The 10,628-nt window shown below is 31.3% G+C and overlaps 1 protein-coding gene across 1 annotated transcript; it reads left to right on the forward strand.

The window, feature by feature from the left end:
- The first annotated feature begins 499 nt into the window (after positions 1-499).
- On the forward strand, positions 500-9,874 carry LOC132697986 (tubulin polymerization-promoting protein homolog). Its single transcript, XM_060663799.1, has 4 exons — positions 500-673; positions 5,920-6,151; positions 7,540-7,734; positions 8,623-9,874. Exons 2-4 carry the CDS (start codon positions 5,924-5,926, stop codon positions 8,803-8,805), a joined length of 606 nt encoding a protein of 201 aa, XP_060519782.1. The 5' UTR covers positions 500-673; positions 5,920-5,923; the 3' UTR covers positions 8,806-9,874.
- Positions 9,875-10,628: the final 754 nt, after the last annotated feature.

Below are 10,628 nucleotides of genomic sequence, written 5' to 3' on the forward strand. Positions count from 1 at the left end.
GTCATTGATTGATTTTATGTCATGCAGTTTTTAAAATTTCGCATTAGCGCTAGGTATTATTATATTCATATATAGATCAAAATAAAAATGAAATGTGAATATGCACATGTTTATTTTATGTATTTATTTATGACAGTCATGTTGTCAATGAAAAAGTGTTAAACATGCCTGATTTAGATACCTATATTGAATTGACATCTATGGTCCAAATTGATTACCAAAATGAAAAATTTTCCCTTCAATTAAATGGAGCAAATAAAAAATGGTTAATTTTTCGCGATACGACCTATTGCATTTTTATTTAAATTTACCTTAATAAGTAATAAAAACTTCCGGCCGCAAATTGAATTAAATACTATAAGAGAGCATAATTTGTTTATGTATTAGGCTGCTGGTATCTTCAAACTCCAAAATCATCGAGATACACCTGATAAGTAACAATCCGCTGCGGAAAAAAGCATACGCGATTACACATGGCGCGAAAACAAAATTTTCCTGCGAATTCCTGCATCTCTCAGTGCGTCCTGACTCGTCTTGCCGCGCTGATCGCTTAACAAATTCCGTAGCTGAAAATATCCCGGAATATTTGTTTATCCACGAAAAATTTCAAGTGGCTTTGAATTGAGTTCGTTTTGGAATTTTTGCATTTACAGCTGGGTTTTCTTTGAGAAGCGTGAGTATTGCTTTGGGACTATATAATCTATGGAATGGTTCGGTGGTAAAATGACGTAGATTTTTAACTACTGTCCATAAATTATAACAACGTTGGCAGAATAAATATTAGCTTGTGGTCATTGATGGTGTTCTGCGACGGAATCGTAAAACGCTTTTAAAATGAAAAAAATATTTAAAATAAACCATGTCTTCAAATCTGATATGGGAAAAATTAAAGTTATTTGTTAATAAAAATATTGATTTATACCGACTTGTTCCTGCACATCTTTTTAATTTGCTTTATGTGTTGATAACATCGCTTTAAGAATTCTTTGTATACCCTTCGGTAAGCCCTAAAGCAGCGTGAAAAATCGATTATCTAGCGCATGAATACGGGCCAAAGTGTGTCGGGTAGTTTTCACAAAATATTTTTCAACATTTCGGCTAGTTGCAATTACTTAGAAAGCTTTTATGTTTAATTTTGATACGTTTATCCGAAACCCCCTAACCATATACTTTTGCCAGGCAAAATAAATAACAATAGAGCCCATGGTGAAGTTACGAGAGATGGATTCCTTACCATAATATTGGCTTATCTTAAGGTATCAATATTGAATACAGCAATATCCATTAGTTACAAAGATGCAGAATTGGTTCCGTTAGTTTTCATTACCTATAACTTATTGACTGCTAGGTATACAAAACGTGCTTTGGGGATCGTATATGATTTACTCAGTCGGCCTCATCGATTCTTTTGGTTTAAATCAAGCCAACTAGACGGTTGGAATGGGAACAAGGATCTTTCAATTTTAACATAACTGATTACAACCATTCCTTATCTTGAATAAGTTATTGCCGAAGATGCAACGGCGGCTTTATATACATACATTGTACTCAGCTTTACCAAGTTTAATATAATTTTACTACTGAGTACTTAACAGATTATCTAAAATCCGCTTACCGCTAAGCAATCAAATATGAAACTTTTCGTTTTCAAGGTAAAGATTAAAAACTCTTGTCCTCCATGTTCTCGGACTTTCGGAAGAGATCGATTATTTCTTAATTATTCAAAGACTTGTTTTATTTATTATGAAATTATTCATCCCAGGTTTTTGAGTAATTAATAAAGAACCGATTCTTTCTAAAAACTTTGACACCCTGTATGTTGACTTGTTTTTGGCTGATAAATATACCCTTTTTCATTTATTTAATCAGATTCAAAATCAATGACAATAAAATTACATTAATAATGTAAGAACGCTTAAAACATAATTTTTAATTATTTAAACTAATTTCATAATGCCATTTCCTAAAGGACAAAATGGGAGCACAATTACTTTTATTTTAAAATATCAATAAATATAAAGATAAAAAGGTATAATTAATAAATAACCAACGTTTTATTTCTTAAACTTGCACATAAGCTCATATCTGCCTACTTTATTCCGAGTCTTCTTCTTTACTGTTTTGTTATTTTGGAGTTTGGAGTGGGTTAGAACAAGAAATTTTCGTAAAACTGATAAGGCCATGAAAAACGCTGTAAATTAAAGTTGGCTTGGTATTTTTTGTCTTCTTTATTTATAGTTTCATCAACTAGTTTTTGAATAATTATTATTAGCAGACGTTAGTTCCTTAAATTTAAACAGCGTACTAGTTATAGTTAACTCTGGCAGAGCTAAAGATGGGAGGGGATTCAAAATGAATACAAAACTTTTACTCGTCGTGTAAATAGATTCAAATTTATTTTTGAACCTTGACTTTTTATTTTCACCTTGCATTTACACGCCATCATCTATATTCCCATTTAATTTCGTGTTCGTTATTTTAACGCTTTTCACAAATAATGACGTAATTTTATTTTTAGCGCATTACGATACGACGTTGGAAGTGTCGGTGTATAAAATTTTCGATAACAGTGTAGAAGGTTAATTTAATTATTCGATTGATATACAGTACTTGTTCAAACCCGACAAATATATCAAAACATTCTCCTCAGACAATAGAGGGAATGCCACGTTTTTCAGTGTGGCCTAGATATATTTCCAATCCAATTGCCTCTGTTGTATATTACTTATTTATTATTTTTGCGGTTACACTATTTTACAAAATAGTCAATTATTCATACTTTCCAAAAATTAACTGACTAAAGTTAGAATATTTTTAATTTTTTTTGCGCTACCTGAAACTTGCCGCAAGAGAAACGAACTGTGCAAGCCACAGTCAGTGTGTCTAAATGGAACGTAAAATAAATCATTGGGCCACTCCTGTCCTTAATTTTGAAATTCAAATTTGAAAGAAGAAAACCGCAGTAGTCGATATCACCTTACAATAACTTTAAAATGAAACATAAGCAAGCAAGGAATCTTTGCCGATTCGTTTAAATCGCACGCAGTCTGATTTTTTGAGTTTGTGTACTTTTAATCTGCATGAGGCAATACGCAAACATATTTATAAAAAGGAAACTATATTTGAATACCATATTAAAGACAAACGAAGATAAATCTACTTCAAAAAAATTAAACTTACAAATGAAGCAAGACTTCTAAATCATTATTTTAATTCATCCGTCTTTTAAGGAATATTCAAAATTTTGAACCAAAATAAACCATTGTGGTCGGTGTTTAACTGAAACATATTTGAAACATTTGTCACCCGACTCTATTAGAAAATTGGAATACTCGGATGACATTTTCGTTTTGACCAAAAAATGACTTCTAACCAATACTGATGGTGTAAGATTAATCACATTTGTTTTTAATGAAAATTAATAACTCTAGCATTTTATTAAACCCTTGTCCAGTAGTAGTAGTGTAGATTTACATACAATGTCTATTGGTATCAGTTCTGCCTAAAATTAAATCTTTCGATAGAATAAATTTCTTCTATTCAACGGTTTTTAAGATTTTCTGGTCGTCGAGTATTAAGCAAGAATGCAATGTGTTTATCGCTAAGCAAATAATGTACATAAACAGGTATAAGTATAAGTAAAAAATCAACAAATAAAGATAATGTGTAACGCCAATATCTCCGTTGAAGTATTTCTGTTTAATTTCACGATTTTGATATTTATATCTGACATTCCGCCGAAAGGAACTTTTTTTCGAGTGGCTCGGCCAGTTAAAAGATTTATATAATTGAAAACAGGCGGCTGATTTTATGGGATTTGTATTTTATTATACGGATTTGTTTTGGGCACAAACTCCATTCAATTAAACTTTACTGTGATGTAAAGAGTTGTTCTATTTAGTGAATGTAAACTGGGCAAGATAATGTATAGGTACCTCGCGTGATTGATCCAACTTTCCATCTATTTTAAGTCTTGTACATAGGCACTAAAAAACCTATACGTGAGAAAGGTGCGTCTGTTAGAGCGGAGAACACACCCTCTCGTGATAGTGGGATAAATAGGCACGTATAGATTTTTTTTGCCCTCGAAATTGGTTTAGCGTTAGCGTCGCAAATTGTGGAAGAAATTTTATAATCCCATTTTTTTCCATTATTAATTTCACTACTTGCGAAAATTGATCCTCGAGGCGTATACCAACAAATATTAAATTAAAAACAAATGGTCTCTCGAAGCGTACAGTAATAGAATTGAAAAATTACAGCAAAAACTTTTTGCCTTTCTTACAAAGAAAATCTGAACTTAATAACTCAAAACTTCAATGACGTAAGAACTTGCTATAGCACATTGGAAGATCCAAAAAATAGAGCATTAAATTTCACAACTACATATGAATCTCTAAAAAAGACACTTACTCATATTCTAATTTGTTTTCACTTGATTTTTTCTTAAAGTCACTATTTTTATTTTGCTGTCTTCTCTATTTATAAAATTGATTTTAGAGTACCGTAAGTATTGTATGTTCTATATGCATTTATTTTGTTTTCGTTAATAACAAAACTTTATTATAAATATTTTGTATTTATATTGTAATTCAGTAGTTAAACACATTATAACGAGAACATTTTAAGCACCCATAAAAAAGTCTTCGCGTTCGTTTGTAGATTAAGTATTTTCCAAAACGGATGAGCATTTCCGCGTGAAAAAAGTAGGTCTGACTATAACAATAATAAACGTGTTTTTTTTGTCAGCTGGGAAGTGACGTAACGATTTTTAAATACTTCTCCAAACGAATGTTAATGAATAAGCCTGTGGCCTGTGGTACATACTTGTATGCGTTTTTATTAGCATAAAATGATTATATAAATCGGGCGTGTAGCAATTTGACACTAATTTAAATATTTCGTTGGTTTGATAATATTTGATTGCATATACAGAGTGATTCATTAACAACTATATTTTAACTGAAATCCATAGCTCAAAATAATATATTACATTCGCGTTTTATTAAAATTTGTTTTTTATTTACGCATACGCAATACGTATTAAAGTTTGATTTGCTTAATTGCTTAATTGCGACTGCCCATTGACATCAAAATAATTGTTTAATGTTTAATTTAAAATATCTCGAAAAATTATGATCTTGTGGTTACAAAGAGTCAAAAAATTGTACTAAAATGGCAATTCGGTCCTTTGCTTGGAATAACATAATCCAGTGACAACTATGACTAGTACTAGACAAAAAGGTTTTTTAATTTTTAAGTAAAACATCCTGTAAATCAGTAGAGTGTCACATTTTGTCTAAGTGATTTCGGATATATTTTAATATCTTGAGCTTATGATTCTACGGCTTCAGTTATTAATGAATCACCCTCTATAGAGTCGGAGTTCAGTTTTAATACATTTTACTTGACTTTTTTACTTTGCTAAATTTGGTTACGAAAGTTTGTTTTGTTTGCTTCAAAAATGGTTCTACTTTCACACTTCAACATACAAGGTGTCCGAGGAAAATTATTATTTAAAAAAATAATCCAGTGATTTTTTAATTTTTATTTATTATTCATTATAAAACTGTTTTTTTATTCCTAAAACTAATACCCTGTAGCTCAAAAATTATGAGGATTACGACATATGTCGATATTAATTTTTCTTTCTTAAAATCCCTGCTTAGAATATTGCTTCTTACATAGCTTCTTCAATTGTTTCTACGCTTGGCCCGACTTCACTGTTTCGCAAGTATTAGTTAATTAAAATTTGTTATTTAGAATGCGGTTTTGAAGCTTTTTCGTTAAAAAAAGATAACTTTAAGGGAAATGTTAATTACGACTTGGTCTTGACCGCCTTCGAAGTCGTGTAAAGAGGAAAACTATGCAGCAAAAATTTGTAGATCTAAGTTTCAAACATGTTTTTGTGTATTGTAGAATAATGTCGACCACGACAACGCCGGAACCACCTGTACAACAAGTCGAAAATCTGAAACTTGAAAATGGGACTGCAGAAAATGGTGGCAGTAAACCAGCTACTCCACCAGGCACACCGACGCCACCAAAGTCCACTTTGGAGGAGCAGTTTAAACTGTTTGCTAAATTCGGAGATCCGAAATCCGACGGAAAACAGATTACTTTGTCAAACAGCGACAAATGGATGAAACAAGTATGTCATGCATGAACTCGCTAATTAAATTCACTTTACTTCACATTGCTATTAGATAAATCGAGAGTTTTCAGTACTCAATACGAAGATTTTAAAGACGTATTGACCATCCAAGAATAAGTCTGCTTTTAATGTGTCTAAACTTGACACGCCTATTTGTCGCCATAAAAGTATTTCTTCTTCTTCTTTCAGTGCCCTATCAGTTATCTGACGTCAACTTTCTGACTCTTTCTATGCGCGTTTCGCTTAGTTCCAGATGAGTATTTTCATGTGGTGAGCGACTAAATATCATAAATTTAGTTTTTGTTATATTTATATTCAGTTCCATTTCCTTGCTGATGGTGTTCACACATCTAGAAGTCTTGGAGGTCTGCTTTCTGCCATCATAGCAATGTCGTCTACGTATCTCAAGTTATTTATTGGTACCCCATTTACCTTAATGCCTACGTCCGTCCTCTCTAGTCCTATTTTAAAAATAATTTCTGAATACAAGTTAAACAGAAGAGTACAGCTGTGGCGTACTCCCCGGCATATTCTTATGTCATTGCTAAATTTATTGTCAATGCGTACATTTGCCGTCTGGTTCCATTATAAGTTTCTTATGATTTGGAGATCCTTTTGGTCGAGTATTTATTTTGTGTATTTAAATTAAAATTATTAGTTTCAGTGGCGTCCCTGTGATACAATTAATATTTATAGATCCATCATGGTACGCCACTGATTTCTTGAATATTTAATAAGTTTTTGATTCAAGCAACCAACAATGCCTTTATATATTCTACGTTACATTTTTTAATTATGCTTAAAGCTGTTTTTTTATATTAAATTTTAATTTATTAATAAGAATAAATTATAAAATTTGTGTTGCGTACGTCAAAAAATCAATCTACAATATTATACCTTAACCGTTCCTTTGTTTAGACTAATAAAGTATGTTAGAATGGTTTATGAAATAAAATAGGGCAGACGTCTTGTTTCAATGAATATTATCAAATCTTCAATACATAAAATAACAAAATAGTAATTTCATCCCAAAAATTAGCGTTATTACACAAATTTTCTCGGCGGGATCTTAAATTATTCATTTAGACACCAAATGCCTTTCGAGAAAAAAGTAAGTGCTTTTATTTCTGTAATTTTAATTTGTCTATAAAATTTTTAAATAAACCGGTTCATGTCTATTAAACTTCATAGTAAGTAACACAAACTAGCCAAAAATTTTAAATGGTTTCTTGGTTAATTTTAAGGCAAAGCTCCATTTTTTTTTCATAGATAATATTAAGTACACAATATTTATATAACAAAATTATATTGAATTTACAAATTTACCAATCTAATGATAATTATAATTTTTGTGTGTTAATTGTTTTTTTCTATATTGTTTACAGGCCAAAGTTATAGACGGGAAGAAAATCACGACAACTGACACTGGCATTTATTTCAAAAAATTAAAGTCACTGAAAGTCGGAATAGTGGATTACAGAAAGTTCTTGGAGGATTTGGCAAAAAACAAAAAAGTGGAATACGAAGAAATAAAAGGCAAACTGGCAAATTGCGGACCACCGGGTCATCACGGTTTAGGAGTAAGTTATACAAGGTGTTTCACCAACGCTCGGCTGGAGATTCGTCATTCAAATACATTATACTTATAATTATCAACATAATACTTATAGTTATCAACATACGGGGTGTGTTAAATATTATACGAAAATGGCTTTTTTACAATATGTTAAATATTTTTGGCCGATTTTATTGAAATCTGGCAACGTCACTTATAATGTTAAAGCTAATTTTTTTTCAAGTATATTCAAATTGTGAAGTGTAGTGCCGTCCAGGGAGGTATCTTAATGAACAACATTGTTAAAGTGATGTACGGCACTGACTTTATAGATCATTTTTACTTAAAAATAAAATAAACGGAAACTTTTTTGACTCCTGAGTTGTTTTCGTAGCTTGTCTTATTTTCAAGTCAAAAAATAGAAATCATTACAATGGTTCAAAAAATAAACATTTTGCCGCTGAAGATCTGCAAAGGTGTAAACCCGTTTATTAAACCTTTAAAGTAGAGCATTTAATACGTAAGTAGCTATACTAGCTGATGGTTCTCTCTTCACCACTAATGTAAAGGCACTATAAGCAATTTATAATAACAATTTGCTTTTTGGCGTAACTAATCCAATATTGGCAATTTTTGAGATACGTATCGAGAGCGATTTATTTTTTGGAGCCTTTAATACACCATGGACTTAGTTCTAAAATTTTTACACTAAAGAAAATAATGGAAGTAACCACCGTCAGGTTTATTGTTATTATTTATACAAATATAGATAATACCCCATATCATCAAAATTAAGCATTTCCCTCTGTACACCAGATTTAATACAATCGGACAAAACGCCTGACTACTCAACTATATGATTTATTTCATCTCTAGTTATATTAATCCCTAAATATTTTAATATTTTTTACAGGCGGTGAAAAATACGAGTACGGTAGAGAGACTAATGGATTCTTCTAAATTCACTGGAACTCACAAGCAACGTTTTGATGACAGTGGAAAAGGAAAAGGGATAGCAGGACGAAAAGACCTGGTGGATACCTCGGGTTACGTGAGCGGATACCAGCATAAAGACACTTTCGATAAAAAACAGTAATCGACGACTTTGGTATCGTCTGCAATATGCCATATTTTTCCACCGATCATTAAAAAGGGGGCACCGTATATTAATTTAAGGAGATTGTCGATATTATGGATATTTTAGTAACAAATATGTAGGCGCATATTTTCAAGAAAGATTTTTGAGATTCAATTGCATTTAAGTTTATATTTACATTACACAAATTGTCATGTACACGCGAAAGAACCCATATGGTTACTATGGATTAATTGAATAACACAGGCACTTTGTACCTACTCATCATCAGAACAATTCTCAGGATCGATTCAATCTAGGCATGCACGTGTCACTGAAAGCCTGGTGTTCAACCTGGCCGTCGACAACTCTAGCTGTCGGATTTTTGCTTTAGTTGTGTGATTTAAAAACTCTATATTCAATTGATTTGGTAGTTACCAATATGGTAGTTCATTACCAATATGGTAGTTCACACACAAAATCGAAAAGCGTCGAAAAAAATCCTAGAAACGTCCGCCTATGGTGTTTGTAAGGTGTAAAATTTGAAATTGCTTGATAAAATATTTTCTTTTGACATTTGTGTTAACTGCAGGGATAAGAGATAATATCAATTCAAAATATAATCTGGACCATAACACGATATACCGCAATATACCCGACAACGCATGCGCTTGACAGGACTATTCTTTCTGTATTGTGACATAAATTTTCAACTTTGAAATCTACCGACTTAACATTTCTGTATTTATGTAGATTTTTATAGGAAGTGATATAATTTATTAGATTTTGTTAATTAATAATTAAGTTTCGTTGTCATTTGAGTAGTTTTTATATTTATGATGATGTTTAATGATCATGTTTTGTTTTCTGAACATATATACATATATTTTTTTGGTTACGTTTTTAATTGAAGACCAATTAAAAATGCGTATACTTTCCAAAGGATATGTTTTAATATGGTGAAAGCTTAGAATATATTTTTCTTTTTTACAGATGTCCAGTATTTTTATTTTTTCGGCTTATTTAGAGCAGAAAACGCCCGTTTTTTGTACATTTTAGTATATAATAAATATTATATAATAACATAATAAATTGTGGAAATTATTTTATATCGAGTTTTAATTTTTTTTACCTTAATCAATATTTCAACGAAAAACCAACAAAAATCTAAATGTTTTTAAAATCCTGCAACTCATAATCTAGGGCATACTTAAATTAAGTCAATAAGATCTTGTTAGTTCAATTCAACCAATAAGATGTTCAACAAATTCGACAGTTTTCAATTTTCAAAATTTAAAAGAAAAAAACGATTTAAGTGTGTGGCAGGCATTCATGTTTAGTAAGAAAATTCCGCAAGCTGGTTGGTGCGTTAAATTTAGCGATATGCTGGATCAGGAACTCCCGTATTTGCTATCCCTCTGGATAAACCATATACATATTAGAGATATATTGCTTAATGTCGATGAAACAGACACTTATGAAGTAACTATAAATAAAAATTGAGATGGTCTATTTAACATACGCATGTACCAGATTTAAAACGTCGCTTTTAACCAATGACCTTGCAGTATTCAACAATCAACATGTCTGCTGCCAGATCGTCAATAGGTTTGGTTGCGGCATTTTTACTGGAGTATTTTCTCCAAATATGCTTAGATTTAGTTAAATATTCTGGAGAAATTAGCTAAGTATTTGGAAATCGCTGTTTAGAAAGAAAATAACGCACAATGCAGCTTAGTGAGTGCGGAAAACGTCTGTTTCCCTTCTGTATGAAAATATCCATGCAGCCTGCAGCGTATCGATTCCATTTAAATAAAGATTTCGTGTAAAAATAACTAGAAGCA

The sequence above is a fragment of the Cylas formicarius genome, unplaced genomic scaffold, assembly GCF_029955315.1.
Source record: "Cylas formicarius isolate icCylForm1 unplaced genomic scaffold, icCylForm1.1 PGA_scaffold_2__14_contigs__length_35257938, whole genome shotgun sequence".
Classification (NCBI taxonomy): Eukaryota; Metazoa; Arthropoda; class Insecta; order Coleoptera; family Brentidae; genus Cylas; species Cylas formicarius.

Coding starts and splice junctions, on each gene's coding strand:
- LOC132697986 (XM_060663799.1), top strand. CDS start 5,924: ATGTCGACCACGACAACGCCGGAACCACCTGTACAACAAGTCGAAAAT. Junction 6,152..7,539: donor GCGACAAATGGATGAAACAA/GTATGTCATGCA, acceptor TATTGTTTACAG/GCCAAAGTTATAGACGGGAA. Junction 7,735..8,622: donor CGGGTCATCACGGTTTAGGA/GTAAGTTATACA, acceptor TATTTTTTACAG/GCGGTGAAAAATACGAGTAC.